Source organism: Macaca fascicularis, chromosome 10 (genome assembly GCF_037993035.2).
Source record: "Macaca fascicularis isolate 582-1 chromosome 10, T2T-MFA8v1.1".
Taxonomy (NCBI): Eukaryota; Metazoa; Chordata; class Mammalia; order Primates; family Cercopithecidae; genus Macaca; species Macaca fascicularis.
In genome coordinates, this window is record NC_088384.1 from 103,339,065 (window position 1) to 103,360,613 (window position 21,549).

Below are 21,549 nucleotides of genomic sequence, written 5' to 3' on the forward strand. Positions count from 1 at the left end.
AGCTAATTAATACCACGTTGCCCTATTTCATCTTCACTGACAACAATCTGAAAATTCAATTAACTTATTGTCCTTTTCTCTCATAAGAAAGTACATTCCCCTAGAGTAACATTGTGGCTTAGAGCCAAAGACCCCAGAAGCTCCCTTCTTGGATCTCAAGTCAGACTCCACCATTTACTAGCTCTGTGACTTTAGGGTAAGCTGCTTCTCTTCTCGGAGCCCCAACTTGTTGATATATTGAAGAGGAAAAAAAAGCAGCACCCACCACAAAGGGCTGTTATAAGAAATTAAATGAGATAAATGTAAAGTGCTTCAAGTGACAGAGTAATCAATTTCGCCCATTAACATTTATTGAAGACTTAAGAGTGTGCTGGTAGCATTCTAAGAATTCTGTAAGTATTAACTCATTTATCCCATACACCCCATGAGATAAAAAAAAAAATGAGGCCCCAAAAAGTTAAGTAACCTGCCCAAGGTCTTACAGCAACAAAGTGGCACGGTCAAGATTTGAACCCAGGCAGTCGGGCTCCAAAATCCATGCAGGTCACCACTGCACTGATATTTGTTATTCCTTTCTACCATTATCAGCCTTATTCTTCTCTTTAACTCTTATCATCATGCAAGGTGCCATATATGTAATAGGTGCTCAATAATTGTAAGACTAACAGACTTCACAGGTCAGTGAATAAGTCAGTGAATGAATGTGTGAACAAATGCATGGATGGCAAAGTACACCTCCTGCTTCTAGCCTACTTTACTTCTGGGCTGTTCCAAAGGAACATATCCAAAATAGCCCGTATGACTTGTCGTCAAGGAAATGAAAACTAAAATCACAGTAAGATGCCTACTATTTTTGTTTGTTTGTTTCCTGTTTTTTTTTTTTTTTTTTTGGAGATAGAGTCTCACTCTGTCGCCGAGGCTGGAGTGCAGTGGCACGATCTCGGCTCACTGCAACCTCCACCTCCCAGGTTCATGCCATTCTCCTGCCTCAGCCTCCCGAGTAGCTGGGACTACAGGCACCCGCTACCACGCCTGGCTAATTTTTTGTATTTTTAGTAGAGACAGGGTTTCACCGTGTTAGCCAGGATGGTCTCGATCTCCTGACCTTGTGATCCGCCCACCTCGGCCTCCCAAAGTGCTGGGATTACAGGCATGAGTCACCACACCCAGCCAGATGCCTACTGTTTTTACAAATTACATCGTTGGGGCAAGGGGGCACAAATATACATACAGTTTTGTAATTACAACTCCCAATATTGGAAAGGACATACCCTCACTGTAATTGGAACATCTGACATGTTCACAGCCTCATAGTAATTTTATTTCTAAAAATTAAACTAAGGAAATCATTAAACGCACAATGATATTCATCACCTTGTTACTTAAAATGCTGATAAAACTGGGTACTACTTAATGACAAGAGGAGTAATTAAATGAATGTCCATGAGTTGTACGTAATACTATACAGCCATGAAAAATTCTGTTCTTCCTACGAGTTTAATTACCTAGGAAACAGAGAAAATACATAAAATAAACTAAGTGAAAAAGCAGTTTATAAAACTCTCTCTATATAAATACACAGACATAAGCTGGGCTTGGTGGCTGAGGCCTATATTCCCAGAATCTTCGGCAGCTGAGGCAGAAGGAATGCTTGAGCCCAGGAGTTTGAGACCAGCCTGGGCAACATGGCAAAACCCCATTTCTACAAAAAAAAAAAAAAAAAAAAAAAAAATTATTAAAAATTTAAAAAAATTACCCAGGCTTTAATTAGCTGAGTGTGATGGTGTACCCAGTACAATTTGAGACCCTGCCTCAAAAAATACATAGATAACTATATCTATATATAAATTTATATGGATAGATAACTTGTTTTCTTTTTTTCTCGAAGACAGAGTCTCACTCTGTCACCCAGTCTGGAGTGTAGTGGTGCTATCTTAGCTCACTGCAACCTCTGCCTCCCAGGTTCAAGTGATTCTTCTGCCTCAGCCTCCCGGTTTAGCTAGGATTACAGGCGTGCTCCACCACACCCAGCCAATTTTTGTATTTTTAGTGGAGACGGGGTTTTGCCATGTTGGCCAGGCTGGTCTCGAACTCCTGGACTCAAGTGATCTGCCTGCCTCAGCCTCCCAAAGTGCTGGGATTACAGGTGTGAGCCACTGCACCCGGCCAGGTATCTATCTATCTATCTGGATATATCTAGATCTAGATCTATATATCCTTATATAAAAAGACATGGATGGGTCCCAATGCTATCTGAACAGTTTTTCTTTATGAATGAATGAGAGCACACTGACACGTTGAAGGTCATCCCATCTCAGTTTTTTATTCTCACAATGAGATCTGATAAAGAAAGCCTCCCTCATACCATTTTGGCTGTGAGCCTGTCCCACAACCACCAGAGCGCCTCATGGCTCACATGCCTGAGATGTCTGTTCCATCCACACTATCACAATTATGGGCATTTGTAAGAAAACAGGTTCTCCTGGACACCTGGGCCACTCTCCCAGAAGCAGTCAAGGCCATGCCCTCAGATATCAAATCCTCTTCTGCAAGAGGACCAAAAGGCACCTGACACAATACCAGGCTGTGAGGCCAAGGTCAGAAATTACGAGTTCTATCTAGGCAATCAGGAAAAGACAGGAGGCCCAGTGCTTCCTGGTGACTCAAGGGTAAAAAACAAAAAATCCTTTCCATCTCCCTTAGATCACTGCTACAGTAAGGGTGTTTTATAATACATTGGGGCCGCTCTTTGTTCTTTTTACTTTCCTTGAAGAGTAGGGGTACGGCCTCAACAAATTCCAAAATCACCTTGGCTACCTAATAGGAGATTCTGCAAATGGAAACCTCACTGCCCCATCCCCTCCCTCTGGGTGCATCTAAAACAGGACAGTGGGAAACACATACCTCATGTTCACAGATTTTGATGACTACTTTCGCTATTTGCGTCAATTTGTGATTTCCTAAGGGAATAAGAAAACAGGATTAATTCTAATGGAAATGCTGCAACACCAGGCCTGGGGATTTTACTTGCACTAACAACGTGTTTACTTGCTTTTCCCCCAGGATTAAGCTTTTAAAGGCTAAAACCAGAAGTTCCTGGCTTCTAATAGTGATTCACATTATGTGATTCTTCCCATCAATGTCGATGACTCTTTGGCGCCTCGATGTCATCTTCTCTGCAACTGAGCAATTTATGTGGGTTTCTCTAGAGATCATAGATTAATACTTTTCAAATGCTCTGACACTCCAAAGGTTCGAATTAATGAAAAAAGGCCTTATTCTACGCATTGTCCCAGACGCCAGTCCAAGAAGAATCCAAGAGAAAGAAGAAGAGACATTTCTTGAATAGCTCTGGTGTGGCTAGTGCTTCAAAACACATTTTCTTCTTGGGCCAGATGTGGTGGCTCATGCCTGTAATCCCAACACCTTGGGAGGCCAAGGCAGAGAGATCACTTGAGCCCAGGAGTGGAAGACCAGCCTGGGCAACTTTTTAGCAAGACCCCATCTCTAGAAAAAAGCCACACACACACACACACACACACACACACACACACACACACACACACACACACACACACATTTTCTTCTCAGCTCCTCAAGAAGCCATATTAGGAAGCAGGAATAAAATGTGCCCATTTAATGAATGAGTAAGCCAAGGTTCAGGAGTCATAATTTACATTACTTAGCTAAAAAAGTAACCATCTAGCCCCAGGTCTAACTCTACACTAAAACAGAGGACAAGATGGTCCAAAAGTCATGTCTTCTTTCAACGTTATGGTATTTTTAGAAGTTGTAAATTTGTTGACATCAAGATTTCACACACACAAACACACAATATACCTACATTTCTGGTTTGCCTTGAAAACTCAGAAGATCCGATAACTATAATCAATGGAGCACTGGAGCTGCCAACAGCAACCTTTCCAGTCCAGGTAGGAGTTCTCTGTTCTCCATGATCCACAGCACATCACTTGACCTGCAGCCTTCTTGGCTTGTGCTAATGTTTTTGTTCTTCTACCTGACCTCATCCACTTGTTTATATAATCTGATAGGCTGGGCCTTTCTATATATTTGAGTATATAATCTTTACATAAATTCTTTTTTTTTTTTTCTTGAGATGGAGTCTCGTTCTGTCACCCAGGTTGGAGTGCAGGGGCGCAGATCTCAGCTCACTGCAACCTCTGCCTCCTGGGTTGAAGTGATTCTTGTGCCTCAGCCTCCAGAGGAGCTGGGATTATAGGCATGCACCACCACACTCAACTAATTTTGGTATTTTTAGTAAAGACAGGGTTTCACCATGTTGACCAAGCTGGTCTTGAACCCGACTCAAGTGATCTGCCCGCCTCAGACTCCCAAAGTGCTGTGATTATAGGCGTGAGCCACTGCCCCGGCCCACACATTCTTAATGCCTAGTGCCTCACCTTTTTCCCCTCCTTTCACTCTCAGCCCTGCTATAGTTAATAATGCAGTATGTGTGCGTAAAGCAGATATACATATATCTTTCCTTAAACACTAGCAAACAGGCTGGCATGGTCTCTCACACCTGTAATCCCAACACTTTGGGAGGCCAAGGCAGGCAAATCACTTGAGGTCAGGAGTTCGACACCAGCCTGGCCAACATGGCGAAACCCCATCTCTACTAAAAATACAAAAAATTAGCCGGGTGTGGTGGCATGCGCCTGTAATCCCAGCTACTCAGGAGGCTGAGGAACGAGAATCACTTCAACCCAGGAGATGGAGGTTTCAGCGAGCCAAGATCACACCACGGCACTCCAGCCTGGGCGACTAAGTGAGACTCTGTCTCAAAATAAATAAATAAATAAATAATCCTCTTTTTGCAATGAACAAAATATCTGAATAGATGTTTACAAAGACATACAAGTTACCAGTAAGCACAGGAAAAGACACTGATCATTAGGAAAAGGCAAACTAAAACCATCATGACATAATACTTTACACCTTCAAGAACAGGTAAAATTTAAAAGGCAGACAATATCAAGTGTTCGCCTTATATTGTGTGGAGCTAAAGAAAAATCTAATGTACCCTGCTGGCAGAATGTAAAATGATAGAACCACTTTGCAAAAACAGTTTGGTGAAACGTACTAAGTTAAATAAAAACCTACTCCCTGAGATGGCAACACCACTCCTAGGTATTTACCCAAGAGAAAGAAAAACCTATGTCCATGCAAAGACTTGCACAAGCAGATTCACAGCAGCTTATTCCTAACAGCCCAAAGCTGAAAACAACCCAAATATCCATCAGCATCAACCAGGTAAATGGATGAATGGCGGCATATTGATCGAATGAAAAGAAAAATCAGTCAGCAACAAAAAAAAAAGGAACCACTAATAACACATAACACAGATGACTCCTCAAAATATTACACTGTACGACAGCAGCCAGACACACAAGAGCACTACCTTGGACTCCAATTATATGAAATTCTACAAGAAGCAAAGCTAATCTACCCTAACACAAAGCAGAACTGTTGAGAGGGGTTCCTCTTGAGAGTGGGTTTCCTAGAAAAGGGCATGTAGGAGAATCCAACAGGCTGATAGGAACGTTCTGGATCTTGTGGTTACACATTTGTCAAATTCAACGAACGTAAACATAAAATCTGTGTTTTATTTTATGCAATTATACTTCCATTAAAACAGGGTTTGTAGAAACAACACTAAAAGGTAGCAGCACCATGCAGCCACGAGCCACTTTAGATGTCAGCTCATACCTTAAAATGAACTTGGTCACTGCCTCCTATTCACACATATTAGCACAACCGATACACAAGTATTCTCAGTATGAATTACGAGCCTGATTTTTGATGAAGGGCAGGAATTTGTGCAACACATATACAGCATACTCTCTTTCTTAGGAGTCATCTAAGCCACTCACCCCCATTATAAATGATGCAGTTGTGCAAAATCCACTTTGCATCAGCCAGGAAGGCTTCTGTGCAGCCATACATTTTCTTTTTCGCATTCTGGGAAGAAAAGTGATAGAGCATAATCAGTGAGTCTAGACAAGCCACAGTCAGTGACTCTTGTGTCCCCACATAATTTTTGTAGCAGTCATTTGCCAAATCAATTAGTGTTCTTCCACTCATTTCCCAAGATGCTTCTTTTTAACCTACCACACACCGACTAAAGAATGCTTTTAATTTTTAGATCTATAACCCTATAAAAATGCACTCTTTGAATTTATCACAATAACTGGAACTTTCTCATAGTAGCTGTCATTTATCATGTAGCATCTTCCAATAAACAGGGTAGTTTATTTATTTACTTTTTTTTTTTTTTGGAGGTGGAGTTTTGCTCTTATCGCCCAGGCTGGAGTGCAGTGGCGCAATCTCGGCTCACTGCAACCTCCGCCTTCTGGGTTCAGGCGATTCCCTTGCCTCAGCCTCCCGAGTAGCTGGGACTAGAGGCATGTGCCACTATGCCCAGCTAATTTTAAGTAGAGACAGGGTTTCTCCACGTCGGTCAGGCTGGTCTTGAACTCCTGACCTCAGGTGATCCGCCCGCCTTGGCCTCCCAAACTGCTGGGATTACAGGCGTGAGCCACCGCGCCCGGCCAAACAGGACATTTCATATATTTTTACATTATTTATTATTAGTCTTATGGTCTCACACAAACCTCACAATAATTTAATGAAGTACTTATTATCATACCCATTTTACAGAAAGGCAAACTGAGGTACAGTAATGTTAAGGAACGTTATCTAAAATTCCACAGCTCTTAACTTATAAAGTTAGGTTTCCAACTCCATCTCTTTTGAATGCCTCCTTTTTCCACCACACCATGAAGGTATGTGCAATTTCCTAAAAACAGACTAGATTTATGGTTTGGGAGTTATCAGGGAAGACAATATGAAGTAATGTTTCTTCCTCATGGATGCATTTCACTGCCCATATTTTGCTGCAAACAGTTTGAAAATCAGCATCAGTTTGATGTGGACAATCTAAAGTGTTCCAAGTATAATTTTCAGCGTGGAATTTCAGCATCAACTTTTAAAACCTTCAGGCATTTGGCCGGGCGCGGTGGCTCAAGCCTGTAATCCCAGCATTTTGGGAGGCCAAGATGGGCGGATCACGAGGTCAGGAGATCGAGACCATCCTGACTAACACGGTGAAACCCTGTCCCTACTCAAAAAAATACAAAAAACTAGCCAGGCGAGGTGGCAGACGCCTGTAGTCCCAGCGACTCCGGAGGCTGAGGCAGGAGAATGGCGTAAACCCAGGAGGTGGAGCTTGCAGTGAGTTGAGATCCGGCCACTGCACTCCAGCCTGGGCGACAGAGAGACTTCGTCTCAAAAAAAAAAAAAAAAAAACCTTCAGGCATTCAAGAAATATCTTGATCAGTAGAATAAGTCAAATTCTAAGAAGCCACATCTTTATTGCTAATCTGGAGGCTTCCCAGACACTTAATTTTCTCTTCTTCCTTCCTGCTGCTCTCATTAGCACCTCCGAAAGAAAGAGGAGGTAACGTTCAACTCAATCAAATCACTAACTCTTAGAAGCTATAGCTTTTGCAGGTAAAAAGCTAGAATCACTCGTGAAAGTATTACCAAAGAATTTCAACATTCCACTGCAATCTTGGAAGAATGTTACAAAAGAAAGACATCAGAGAATCAAGAGTTCTTCTATCCAAATAAAGGAGCAATGAAAATGCAGAGAAACAATTTAAGATTGTTATGTCCAACTTGAGATACAGCATGGGCAATGAGGGAAGAGCCTTAGGCGTCTCAGCTGTGGGCTACAATGGTGAGGTTCTTTGATGGAGGCCAACCTTTTCCAATGTACAAAGGTCCATTGGATGGAAGATGTATTCCGCATAGTCAGGGTGCTGTTCCAATGGAACGGGCTTCTGGAATGCATCTGTCTACAAAAGAGAAGATATGCACACCCATCATTACTATGGAGAACCAAGCATTAATGCTAACAAACGGCTTGAAAAACGGAGACAACTTTTCAGATAATAAAGTTCTGAAGGTTTCCATAAAGGATGACCTTGGGGAGCTCCAAATTGTCTACCTTCTAATTCTGCCTGGTTATTGATAATAATGAGCCCAACTGTGATCCGATTTTATTCTTGGTTTTCAATACACACTCAAGAAACAGATCCTGTCTTCTTACATTAAGATTGACAATTACAATATGCGCTGTAAGTTAAAAAGATGCTTTAACGAAATCAGCAACTTTCTCCTGACTGATTTGACGTTCAACGATTTATTTGAGAAATTAATGCCTTCTTCAATTTTTCTTCTTGGTCTTTAATTCTATGGATTGACAAGTCTACATGACTCATTCTTTTTGTAAACAGTCATTAGCACATATAATTTAGCCTATGAAAAATCGAAAGTAATTCCTTGCCACACTCAACATAAAAATTATACCATAGCAAAAAAAAAAAAAAATTGTGCAAACCAAACTAAGCAAACTAGTGCTTCCACTGATTGAGATTGTATTTAAAAGAGCCTAATTTGTTAAAGGTTCTCAATTGAAGGGTATCCAATTGGCATGCTCTAAATTTTTTTTTATCATCTCATCAAAATTTCAGAATATAATCTCAAAGCAAAAGCTTCTTTTTTTTTTTTATTTTTTATTTTTTTTTGAGACGGAGTCTCGCTCTGTCGCCCAGGCTGGAGTGCAGTGGCGCGATCTCGGCTCACTGCAAGCTCCGCCTCCCGGGTTCACGCCATTCTCCTGCCTCAGCCTCCCGAGTAGCTGGGACTACAGGCGCCCACAACCGCGCCCGGCTAATTTTTTGTATTTTTAGTAGAGACGGGGTTTCACCGTGGTCTCGATCTCCTGACCTTGTGATCCGCCCGCCTCGGCCTCCCAAAGTGCTGGGATTACAGGCGTGAGCCACCGCGCCCGGCTCTTTTTTATTAAAGAAATAAAACCACAGTGACTAGCCCCAAGAATCTAAATTTAGGCCGGGCGCGGTGGCTCACGCCTGTAATCCCAGCGCTTTGGGAGGCCGAGGCGGGCGGATCACAAGGTCAGGAGATCGAGACCACGGTGAAACCCCGTCTCTACTAAAAATACAAAAAATTAGCCGGGCGCGGTTGTGGGCGCCTGTAGTCCCAGCTACTCGGGAGGCTGAGGCAGGAGAATGGCGTGAACCCGGGAGGCGGAGCTTGCAGTGAGCCGAGATCGCGCCACTGCACTCCAGCCTGGGCGACAGAGCGAGACTCCGTCTCAAAAAAAAAAAAAAAAAAATCTAAATTTAGTCCCAAGAATCTACACTTTTGTACAGTAATGGATTTAGACAGCAAATTCTCAGGAGTTCTACAAAGGGTCACCACTAGCCCCTATGGTGCCTTTGTGCAAATCAGGTACGGGGCGCCACATCCGCAAGTTTCTCTAGATTCCTCTGTAGGGGCCAGGCGCAGTGACTCACGCCTGTGATCCCAGCACTTTGGGAGGCTGAGGCAGGAGGATCATTTAAGGCCAGAAGTTTAAGACTAGCCTGGCAACATAGCGAGACCCTGTCATTACAAAAAACCAATAATAAAAAAGTTAGCTGGGTGTGGCGGTGTGTGCATCTATAGTTCCAGCTACTTGAGAGGCTGAGGTGGGAGCATTGCCTGAGCCCAGGAGGTTGATGCTGCAGTAAGCTATGATTGCCCACTCCAGCCTAGGCAACAAAGCAACAGTCTGCCTCCAAAAAAAGAAAAGAAGGAAGAAGGGAGGGAGGGAGGGAGGGAAAATATTCATCTATAGAAAAAATGTCATAATATGCTTATTATATTGTCAAAATAATATTACTTTCAAAAACAAGTTATTTTTCTGCCATTTTCCTGAAAAGTATTATGATACATATACAAACCACAGTGGCTATGGTATAACCTGGGATTCAAAACAGGTGGGGCACCTATGTGAGGTACACAACTGGCCAGCCCTGCCCCACATGCAGATTTTCCTCAAGGGGCAAAGGCTGTATATCAAATCCCATCTCAAAATTGAAGGAACTAACCAAAATCTCACCCTCTATGGAAAAGTCACTGATTGAGTTTTCCTTGAAAGTTCCATCATCAGATCTGGGACATACATAAACTGTGTTGTGCTCAGCTTCCTCACTGAAATGGATTTTCCTAACTCCCATGGGAAGGAGCACAAAGCTCCCCTTGCTGGGTGCTGTACAAGGTTTCACTTTGCAACCAATCAGAATTTTCAATCCCCCTCAATGTTTTACTACGTCATTGCCCAAATGATGCAGTTTGGTTCTGTGTCCCCACCCAACCTCATCTCAAATTTTAATCCCTACATGTCAAGGGAGGAACCTGGTGGGAGGTGACTGGATCACGGGGGTGGTTTCTCCCATTCTGTTCTCGTGATAGTGAGTGAGTTCTCACAAGATCTTGTAGTTTAAAAGTGTCTGGCACTTCCCACCCCACTTCTCTTGCTGCCATGTAAGACGTGCCTTGCTTCCCCTTCACCTTCCACCATCACTGTAAGTTTGCTAAGGCCTCCCTAGCCATGCAGAACTGTGAGTCAAATAAACCTCTTTTCTGGCCAGGCGCAGGGGCTCATGCCTGTAATCCCAGCACTTTGGGAGGCCGAGGCTGGAGGATCTCTTGAGGTCAGGAGTTTGAGACCAGCCTGGCCAACATGATAAAACCCCGTTTCTACTAAAAATACAAAAAAAAATTAGCCCACGTGGTGGCGGGAGCCTGTAATCCCAGCTCCTGGGGAGGCAGAGGCATGAGAATCACTTGAACCTGGGAGGTGGAGGTTGCAGTGAGCCGAGATCAATCACACCACTGCACTCCAGCCTGGGTGACAGAGCAAGTCTCTGTCTCAAAAACAACAAAAAAACAAAAAACCTTTTTTCTTCATAAATTACTCAGTCTCAGGTAATATCTTTACAATAGTGTGGAAAGAGACAAATGTACCAATTAAACTCCTTTGAGACATACAGTGCTTACTACTACAGAGAATTAACTGAATGGCATCATACCTCATGTGTGATTTACACATACTTGAATTTGGGGACACAAGGAGGCCCAAAGAATACGTCAGGTGCCTAAAAAGCTAAGCTATTAACAGAACAAAACATATGTCATTACATTCATTTACGCTTATACCAAGAGGAACTTTCTTCTTACCCCTGGCTGTTTCATTTTCTGAATGGCAAACTTGAGCAGGTAGGATAACTGTTCAATGGTGAGCATTGTCATGGCTTTACTCTGGGTCTCGATGCATTCTGCTACTGTAATTTTCTACAAGTCAAAGTCATACACAAATGTCCGGTTAGAAAAAAGAAATTACCATCCATGTACTGATTTCTATTTTTTCAGCCAACTCAGGGACAAAAAGCAATTCTCATCCAAATGAGACTTGTTGTTTCACTTAGCAAAGACTCCTGGAACAAAATGTAACAGATCTACTGGAACAAAATGTAACAGATCTACTGGAACAAAATGTACCGTATCAGTGGGTAACTATTAAAAAACCTATCAATCTCTTTCCTTATCAGGAAGCATTTTTAGCTCAGGAAGATGACATGATCTGAGAAAAGATGTGGGGTAGACAGGGGCCTGAAAAATCATCATTATTATAACCTTTAGGTTTCAGGAATGGGATATGAAAGGAAAGGCCAGGTGGGCATGGTGGCTCACACCTGTAATACCAGCACTTGGGGAGGCTGAGGTGGGTGGATTGCTGGAGCCCAGGTGTTGGAGACCAGCCTGGCAACATGGTGAAACTCCATCTCTACAAAAAGTACAAAAATTAGCCAGGCATGGTGGCACACGTCCATAGTCCCAACTACTTGGGATGCTGAGGTGGGAGGATGGCTTGAGCCTGGGAGGCAGAGGCTGCAGTGAGCCATGATTGCACTACTGCATTCTAGCCTGGGTGACAGAGTGAGATCCTGTCTCAAAAATATATATGCGTAAAAAAAGAAAGTAAAGGCCATGGATGATTTCAGGGTGATTACTTCACAGGATTAACACTTATCAACCATTTATCCTGATCCTCTTAAGGTTCTGGGCTGTCATTCAGGAAACTGACAAGGCATTAATTCAATGGCATCACTGATGGAAAAGGACAGACTTCCCTGCGGAAAGATTACAAGGGAAAGCAGTGGACTAATAATACCTATGACTTCATTGTCCATCTCCCTTACTTTGAACCCACCTAAGGCGCTGTGTCAAACTACAAAAGAAGCACAACCTAACCTAACCGTCTATCTCCATGGGCAATAGATATCAGCTCATAAGGGAAACTCCCACCAAAGAAGAGACCTAGAGGAACGTCTGAAACCAGATTCTGCTATGTAAATCTGGTACTATATCTTAAGGCTTCAGAATCCTTATGTAGCAGCAACAACAAAAATAGCAAATTCTGATCATGTCAGGAAACACTCTTTAACCATCTGTGTAGGGAGAGCTGAGAAAAGTTTTCTCCAATTAATTTGGATTCAGTTTCCATTTTTCACATCTCTGGGGCCTCCAAAAGGAACTCTCAGATGTGTCTCGTTGGTTGTCGAGGAAAAGGCCAACACAAGAGTCACTCGGAAGCTGAAAACAGTGCATGACGCACGCATCTATTTGCTTAGCTACCAGAGCCTGCAACATTCAGTCTTCCCAGTTGACTGCCATAACAACCCTTCCCTGGAAGAAATTCAGGGCCCTGAATCTCAAACACAGAGCACCTGTTTGTTTGAATCTGGTTTGTTTCCAGGTAACCTATCCATGGCAAACACTTGGGCTGCCTGCCGAACTATCATTCATTCCCTCTCGCCCCGCACTCCTTCTTCCTGGCTGGCAGTGCCTGGTTCCCACAACACAAAAAGCACCACATAAGCAATTTTCAAGGCTTTTTTGTGCAAGGACTCGTGATGCAATACTGACCAATGAGCCCAGGGGCAAATCAGCTGGGGGATGATGGACAAATCTTTCTGCTGGATAAAAAGAGATGTAAGGAGAGACACCCTCCTTTTGGGAGAATTTCTGTCTATTCACACATAATACCTGAACCCCAGCAGCCAACTTATGGCTTGGAGAACGTGTCACCTCAACAATGAGATGGAAAGCGTCTGGCTCTAAATAAACTCTGGCCTGGCCCTGCCTCTGGGTTCTGATGATAATAAATCCATATTGTTTCAGCCCCCTTCCATCAGGAACTAGTGCTTGCATTAATAACTATTTTTTGTTGGCGGGGCACAGTGGCTCACACCTGTAATCCCAACAATTTGGGAGGTCGAGGTGGGAGGATCGCTTAAGCCTAGGAGTTCAAGACCAGCCTAGGTAACATAGCAAGACTCTGTCTCTACAAAAGACTTAGTAAGTAGCTAGGTGTGGTGGTGTGTACCTATGGTCCCAGGTACTCAGGAGGCTCAGGTGGGAGGATCACTTGAGCCCAGGTGGTCAGGGCTGCAGTGAGCATGATCTAATTACTGCACTCCAGCCTGGGCAACAGAAGAAGACCGTGTCTCAAATAAAAATAAAAGAACTATTATTTGCAGCAAAAGCATCCTATCAGAGCTGCTGTCATCTTTGCAATATCATTAAACAACTGGAAAAAGCTGGCCAAGACCAAAGAAAATCGGTGAAGGTTCCAGATCCCATGACAATGTAGTAGAATGGAGTCAGCCTCTGAGTGCAGAGGACAACGCCGCTGTACGATGCAAACCCTACATATTTCTCCATCTAGAGTAACCCAAAGAGAATAGCAGCCACCTTTTGCCATATTAGAGAGGACACCATTACAGCATCATCGTCATCATATTGATTTGATGTCTACTTTTTTGTGTGTATATTTCTTATTTTTCTCCTCTCCCTACACAAAAGCATGACAGACACTGTCCTATAGCTTGCTTTTTTCCCTACTAAAGGCATCTGGATGATCTTTCCATTTCACACATAGAAAGCTTCCTCATGGCCGGGCGCAGTGGCTCAAGCCTGTAATCCCAGCACTTTGGGAGGCCGAGACGGGCGGATCACGAGGTCAGGAGATCGAGACCATCCTAGTGGCTAACACGGTGAAACCCCGGCTCTACTAAAAAATACAAAAAACTAGCCGGGCGAGGTGGCGGGCGCCTGTAGTCCCAGCTACTCGGGAGGCTGAGGCAGGAGAATGGCGTAAACCCAGGAGGCGGAGCTTGCAGTGAGCTGAGATCCGGCCACTGCACTCCAGCCTGGGCGACAGAGCGAGACTCTGTCTCAAAAAAAAAAAAAGAAAGCTTCCTCATTTGAGATCAAACTCCAATGTACCTTTTTTTTTTTCTTTTTTTTGAGACATGGTCTTGCTTTATTGCCCAGGCTAGAATGCAGTGGCATGATTACAGCTCACTGCAGCCTCAACCATCTGGGCTCAAGTGATCCTCCAAGTTCACCCTCCCAAGTAGCCAGGACTACAGACACATACCACCATGCCTGGCTAATTTTTTAAAACTTTCTGTAGAGACGGGGGTCTCCCTATGTTGCCCACACAGGTCTTCAACTCCTGGGATCAAACAATCTTCTTGCCTCGGCCTCCCAAAGTGCTGGGATTACAGTCACGAGCCACCACACTCAGCCTCCGATGCATCTTTGAATCCAAGAGACATTCCACATTAAATAATTGTAGAGACGACATTTTTATTTTCAGCAATTCAAAACAAACATCAGAGTTGAGGGTCTCCAAGAACAGGAGCCACCTCAGAACAGTGGAAACCCTAATAGTTGGCTTAATAAAGGGTGCCTGGGCTTTGCTACATAGGAGGCGTACACAGTGCCCGACTATACCCGTGCACTGCTGCCTCCGGCCGTCTGCCTAGAAGGTGTCCCCCAAATGGCTGCATGGCTCACTCCTTCATCAAGTCTTTCTCAAACTTTAGTGAGACTTTCCCAGACCACCACATTCAAAATGAAAACACTTCGCACCCCTTTGGACTTCCTATTCCCATCCTGAATTTGTTTTCTTCACAGCACTTTTCTTTTAACTCATTATATGAAACATTATTTATTTTGGTTTTTGTCCTTTTCTGCTGGGGGGGAAAAAAAAAAGATTCATGCCTGTTTTTGTGCACTGTCGAATCCCCAGCACCTAACAGGCACTCAAGAAATACTTGTTGCACAAAAGAAAGCATCAGATGGCCACCACAGGGAACATGCAACCAAACGTGGTCTTCTCAGCTTAGTTACTGCTGATGATTCGATGATGAGGCAGGCAACAACATCCAAGATAGAGAAGAACAGCATGAGATCTTTTCAAAATGTGTGAGCCATTCATGATTTAGGAGTTAACGTTCAAAAAGTTCCTCATAGAAGATGCAGAGATGATGACTACAGATCTCCAAGGAATCCAAGGACTCATGAGAAACCAGAAATAATATTCCGTGCAATTGTCTTTCCAAGAGCTGCAGTACTGCAGCCACTGCCGGTGGTGGTCGAGAAGCGGGTGACCCGGATAGAACAGGTGGAAAGCAAGAAATTTCTCTTTTCCATCTATCTGGATTATTTGTAAATTTAAAAATAAAAGGAAGAAAGAGAAAGGAGAGGAAACGAGGCAGGTAATGCATTCATTCATCAAGAACTAACCTCACATTCAGGACAAAACCAGTCCCCCTCTGGTTCCGATGTCAGTCTCAGACACTTAGCGTGATAAACCCGGGGACAGAGCTCACAGCAAAGGACTTGGCCTTCCCGGTGACAAACCCAGCAGTAGAAATCATTTCGTCCATCCTGCGGTACAACATCAACAGGGTCTGTGGTGAGTGGCTGCTTCATATAGTAAAACGGACCATGTCTTAGTTCTGACTGAAATGTAGGCAAGAAAGACAGGTTTGGTTTCAAAACAAATGTGCATTCTCAAAAGGAATTTGAACAAGTACATCAATAACAACAAAAGAAAATTACAGTATTTCACAAATTCATTAAAAAGCCAAACTATCTTACGTTACTAAATACTGCATTAGCAAGTTGTTAAAATTATGAAGATTTTTCTTTTTTCTATTTTAAGAGGCCACGATTAAAAGCTGGTATCTAAGAGTCACAAGGCAGCCCTAGCAGAACGGCACACTGCCTACAACCCAGATCTACCTAGGTTCAGATTTTAACTCTACCATTAACCAGGTGCATGACCTTGGACAAGTCTCTTAACCTCTCAGCTTCAATTTTCTCATCTGTAAAATGGAGATGATAATACCTAACACTTACTTCATGGTACTGTGTTGCTGTTAAATGGGGTGATATAATCTATGCCTACTGATCAAAATGCCACCATACTAACAGTGCTAATGTGGTTGGAAGCCCAGCTTACGGAAGTCCCAGTTTACAAAGCCAATAAAAGCGCAGTAGTTTGCCCCGGGATTCTTTAAATGGCAGACATTTAGAGAACAGATCAATAGGGTTTGAGTCACCAAAAAATGGTTATCTTTTTTTTTTTTCTTTCTTCAGAGATGGAGTCTCGCTCTGTCGCCCAGGCTGGAGTGCAGTGGAGTGATCTCAGCTCACTGCAACCTCCACCTCCCGGATTCAAGCCATTCTCCTGTCTCAGCCTCCCGAGTAGCTGGGACTACAGGTGTATGCTACCACGCCCGGCTAATTTTCGTAATTTTAGTAGAGATGGGGTTTCACCATGTTAGCTAGGCTGGTCTCCATCTCCTGACCTCATGATCCACCCGCCTCAGCCTCCCAAAGTGCTGGGATCACAGGCGTGAGTCACTGCATCCGGCCAGTTATCTAATTTTTAAGTTTACCCCCAATACATAAAGTGTTTATGAGCCAACAAGAGGCTTCCTAAAGCCATAATTCTTGAACATGGTAGGTCCTTGTTTTTGCCAGGGAGCCATATCTCTTATTTGACATCAGCAATGGCAGAAAGATGAGATGGGTGGCCAACTCATGGGAGCTCGACCTCTTCCTGGTATATTATGGTATATTATGGAATACTATGTTATATTATGGAATCCAGCAAAGCCACACTTGAACACAAAAAGTCACTCAGGAGAAACTCATAATGAAAATGTCTATCAGAAATGAATACGAAATCCTATTTAGGAAGTACATGTGTAAGTCCAGTGGGAAGGGTCAAAACGACATGGTAACTAGCTGTGTGGTCTTAGGAAAGCGACTCAACCCACTTTGAGCCTCAATTCCCTGGCAATAAAACCATGGAGAACAGTTTAGCCACAACCATATTCCCCACCCTCAAATAACTCTCACTGTATAACACGTTTCTTTTCTGTCCTTCAGTAAAACATGATGGTGTCCTCCATAAATATCTTCTATGTTGTTGAGATACTGCATACTTTTTGATGATACTATGAATGGGGATTTACTAAACGGTTATCATTGATACATAGAAATGTTGTCAGATTTCTAATACCGACCTCATATATAGACAGTTCCAATAGTTTATTGACTGAAAATCATATAACTCTAAGTAACACCGGTTTTGTCTTTTCCTGTCTAAAACTAGAACGTTACTTTTTTTTTTTTTTTTTTTTTTTTTGAGACAGAGTCTCGCTCTGTCGCCCAGGCTGGAGTGCAGCGGTGCGATCTCGGCTCACTGCAAGCTCCGCCTCCCGGGTTCACACCATTCTCCTGCCTCAGCCTCCCGAGTAGCTGGGACTATAGGTGCCCACCACCTCGCCAGGCTAGTTTTTCGTATTTTTTAGTAGAGACGGGGTTTCACCGTGTTAGTCAGGATGGTCTCGATCTCCTGACCTCGTGATCTGCCCGTCTCGGCCTCCCAAAGTGCTGGGATTACAGGCTTGAGCCACCGCGCCCGGCCCTTTTTTTTTTTTTTTGAGATGGTGTTTCGCTCTTGTTGCCCAGGCTGGAGTGCAATGGCGCAATCTCAGCTCACTGCAACCTCTGCCTCCCAGGTTCAAGTGATTCTCCCGCCTCATCCTCCTGAGTAGCTGGGATAACAGGCACCCACCACCACGCCCAGGTAATTTTTTGTATTTTTAGTAGAGACAGGGTTTCACCATGTTGGCCAGGATGGTCTCCAACTCCTGGCCTCAGGTGATCTGCCCACCTCTACCTCCCAGAGTGCTGGGATTATAGGCGTTAGCCGCTGCTCCCGATCGCATAATTCTTTAGCCCAGTTATTTCCCTGTGTCATATCAACTTTTAAGATAGAGCTCGGCCGGGCGCGGTGGCTCAAGCCTGTAATCCCAGCACTTTGGGAGGCCGAGACGGGCGGATCACGAGGTCAGGAATTCGAGACCATCCTGGCTAACACGGTGAAACCCCGTCTCTACTAAAAAAATACAAAAAACTAGCCGGCCGAGGTGGCGGACGCCTGTAGTCCCGGCTACTCGGGAGGCGGAGGCAGGAGAATGGCGTGAACCCGGGAGGCGGAGCTTGCAGTGAGCTGAGATCCGGCCACTGCACTCCAGCCTGGGTGACAGCGCGAGACTCCGTCTCAAAAAAAAAAAAAAAAAAAAAGATAGAGCTCTACTTGGTTTCCAGGGAATACCAATATCACTGCTACAATATTTTTTCATGTTACATTTTCAGCATGCTGTTGCACACCATCTTCATTTTATCCTGACAATCACCCAAAAAGGTACTAAGAGCACTCCCTAATGAGAAAATCAGAAATCAAAAATGCTCCAAAATCCTTAAGTTTTTGAGCACTAACATGAAGCCACAAGTGGAAAATTCCACATCTGACCTCTTGTGATGAGTCACATATATTATTTAAAATATTGTATAAATTTACCTTCAGGCTATATGTATAAGGTATGTGATATGGTTTGGCTGCATCCCCACCCAAATCTTTTTTTTTTTTTTTTTTTTTTTTTTTGAGACGGAGTCTAGCTCTGTTGCCCAGGCTGGAGTGCAATGGCCGGATCTCAGCTCACTGCAAGCCCCGCCTCCCGGGTTCACGCCATTCTCCTGCCTCAGCCTCCCGAGTAGCTGAGAGTACAGGCGCCCGCCACCTCGCCCGGCTAATTTTTTTTTGTATTTTAGTAGAGACGGGGTTTCACCGTGTTAGCCAGGATGGTCTCGATCTCCTGAACTCGTGATCCGCCCGTCTCGGCCTCCCAAAGTGCTGGGATTACAGGCTTGAGCCACCGCGCCCGGCCCCAAATCTTATCTTGAATTGTAATTCCCATAATCCCCACATGTCATGGGAGGGAGCCGGTGGGAGGTAATTGAATCATGGAAGTGGTTACCTCCATGATGTTCTGGTGATAGTTCTCACAGGATCTGATGGTTTTATAAGGAGCTTTTCCCCCTCTTCTCTCTGCATTTCTCCTTGAAGCAGCCATGTGAAGGACGTGTTTGCTTCCCTTCCCCACCTTGATTTTAAGTTTCTTGAGGCCTCCCCAGCCATGCTGAACTGTAAGTCAAACTGCCTTCCTTTATACACATTACCCAGTCTCGGGTATGTCTTTATTAGCAGCATGAGAACAAACAAACTAATATAGTATGTATGAAACATAAATGAATTTTAAGTTTAGACCAGGCACAGTGGCTCACGCCTATAACATCAGCACTTTGGGAGGCCGAGACGGGTGGATCACCTGAGGTCAGGAGTTCCAGAACAGCCTAGGCAACATGGTGAAACTCTATCTCTACAAAAAATATAAAAATTAATGCACAAACCTGTGCATTAAGGCATGGTGGCACATGCCTGTAATCCCAGCTACTCAGGAGGCTGAGGCAGGAGAATCGCTTCAACCCAGGAGGCAGAGGTTGCAGTGAGTCAAGATTAGGCCACTGCACTCCAGCCTGGGTGACAGGGCAAGACATCATCATCTCAAAAAAATATATATCTACGTGTTTAGGCTTGGGTCCCATCTTGAGATATCTCACTATGTATATGCAAATATTCCAAATTAAAAAATAAACAAATAAAAACTAAAAAACACTTCTGGTCCCAAGCATGAATAAGGGATACCCAGCCCGTACTAGTCTTACTTGACATGTAGAAAAACTTGGTTACTTGGTTAAAGAGATTTATCTGACCTTGAAGCCCAGAGCAAAGACTCAAACCTGGGTCTCCCAGCACACCCTCTCTTCCCTATAGCCCTCACAAGACAATGCTGAATCCAGGAGAGCCTGCGTTGACTTAGAGACCCCCTCAGAGAACATTATCTGTAATGCAAACTAAGTTCAGCTTAATGCACAAACCTAGAGGGAAAAAACGTCTGAAATATAAGATGACAACTAAAAACCTGACAGAAGGGGACATGAACAGCATCCAGAGCACGGGCTCTCAACCTTGGTACTGGTGACACTGGACGCCAGAAAAGTCTTTGTTGTGGGAGACGTCCTATGCATTGCAGGGCAGATAGCATACCTGGCTAGATTCCAGTAACACTCTAACATTGTCACACACATAAAATTAGGACAACTAAAAATGTCTCCAGACTTTGCCCAATGTCCCTTGGAGGGCAAAACTGTCCGTAGTTGAGAACCACTAATGTAGAGGGTCTGCTATCTGCCTAGGAAAACGGTTGCTTTGAATTTATTGTAGGGGTATGCGGATGCTGAAGAGGAGATGGGGGAGGAGCAGCAGGAAGGGGAAGAGAGGGCGGGGAATTCCTGTTGAAAGATAAACTATACATACCAAGCATGCAGAATTATTTCCCTTTTTTCTTTCTTTTTTTTTTTTTTTCTTTTTTTCAGAACTATTTCTAACCTCAGTGGGGTCTTCAAGGATGCTACTGTGGTTTTTGTAAGATAACACTAAGCTGTATTTTCAGTATCTGACTTCTTTTCAGTAAGTTAATAATAGGATAGGAAGAGTTGTTAAGAAGCTAGAAGAATCGGCCAGGCGCAGTGGCTTACGCCTGTAATCCCAGCACTTTGGGAAGCCAAGGCGGGTGGATCACCTGAGGTCAGGAGCTCGAGACCAGCCTGGCCAACATGGTGAAACCCCGTCTCTACTAAAACTACAGGTGGGTGCCTGTGGTCCCTGCTACTCAGGAGGCTGAGGCAGGAAGAAGTGCTTGAACCCAGGAGGCAGAGGTTGTGGTGAGCCAAGATCGCACCATCGCACTCCAGCCTGGGCAACAGAGGGAGACTCTGTCACAAAAAAAGAGAAGCTGGAAGAATCAAATATGACTGCTCATCTCCCTAACCAGCAACTCAAGTCCTCTCTGTCTGATATTAGCCGAGGTACTGATCCTTCAGAATTAAGTTTCTCCTGGTGCTCCCCTCCCAACCCCACTACCCTCTGGCTGGGGCTGGGTGCCCCTAGGAGGATCCTGAGGACAGCCTGGCTGCTCCATACTCTTTTCAGAAGATTTTCTCCCTTCCTGAAGCAGCAGCAGTTGCTGAGAGCTAGATGCCTGGTTAATCTCCTTATCAATCAGATATTTTCCTTATCTGCTGCTTGTAAGTGTTTCCTGTTCCATAAAAATAATCTGATAACAAATATGGAACATTTTATAAAGGGAAAGCAAATCATTTCTGAGTTATTATTTTTTTCCCCTACATGTATAGTATGTGTTACCAGTCTGATAACTAGGGAAACAGGTTGCAACCTGTGTTATCATGGTTATTATCCTGATAATACAGGTTGTGTTATCAACCTGTATTATCCCATAATCATAGCAGGTTATTATGGGATACTGCAGAAGAGAAAATCTT

The 21,549-nt window shown here is 43.8% G+C and overlaps 1 protein-coding gene across 50 annotated transcripts in view; it reads right to left on the reverse strand.

Annotated features, from left to right (window-relative positions):
- Positions 1-21,549, reverse strand: part of ZMYND8 (zinc finger MYND-type containing 8) — a 148,137-nt gene that overhangs the window by 74,604 nt on the left and 51,984 nt on the right. For 27 of the 50 annotated variants that reach the window (XM_005569295.4, XM_074005495.1, XM_015429936.4 and 24 more), the window contains 5 exons: positions 15,532-15,675; positions 11,113-11,226; positions 7,788-7,880; positions 5,895-5,982; positions 2,905-2,960 (listed from right to left, as the gene is read on the reverse strand). In XM_005569295.4, the coding sequence (XP_005569352.2) occupies positions 2,905-2,960; positions 5,895-5,982; positions 7,788-7,880; positions 11,113-11,226; positions 15,532-15,675 (495 nt within the window). Of the gene's footprint in view, positions 1-2,904; positions 2,961-5,894; positions 5,983-7,787; positions 7,881-11,112; positions 11,227-15,531; positions 15,751-21,549 lie in introns of all 50 variants that reach the window. The other 23 variants (XM_074005501.1, XM_005569290.4, XM_074005488.1 and 20 more) reach the window with 1 other exon arrangement.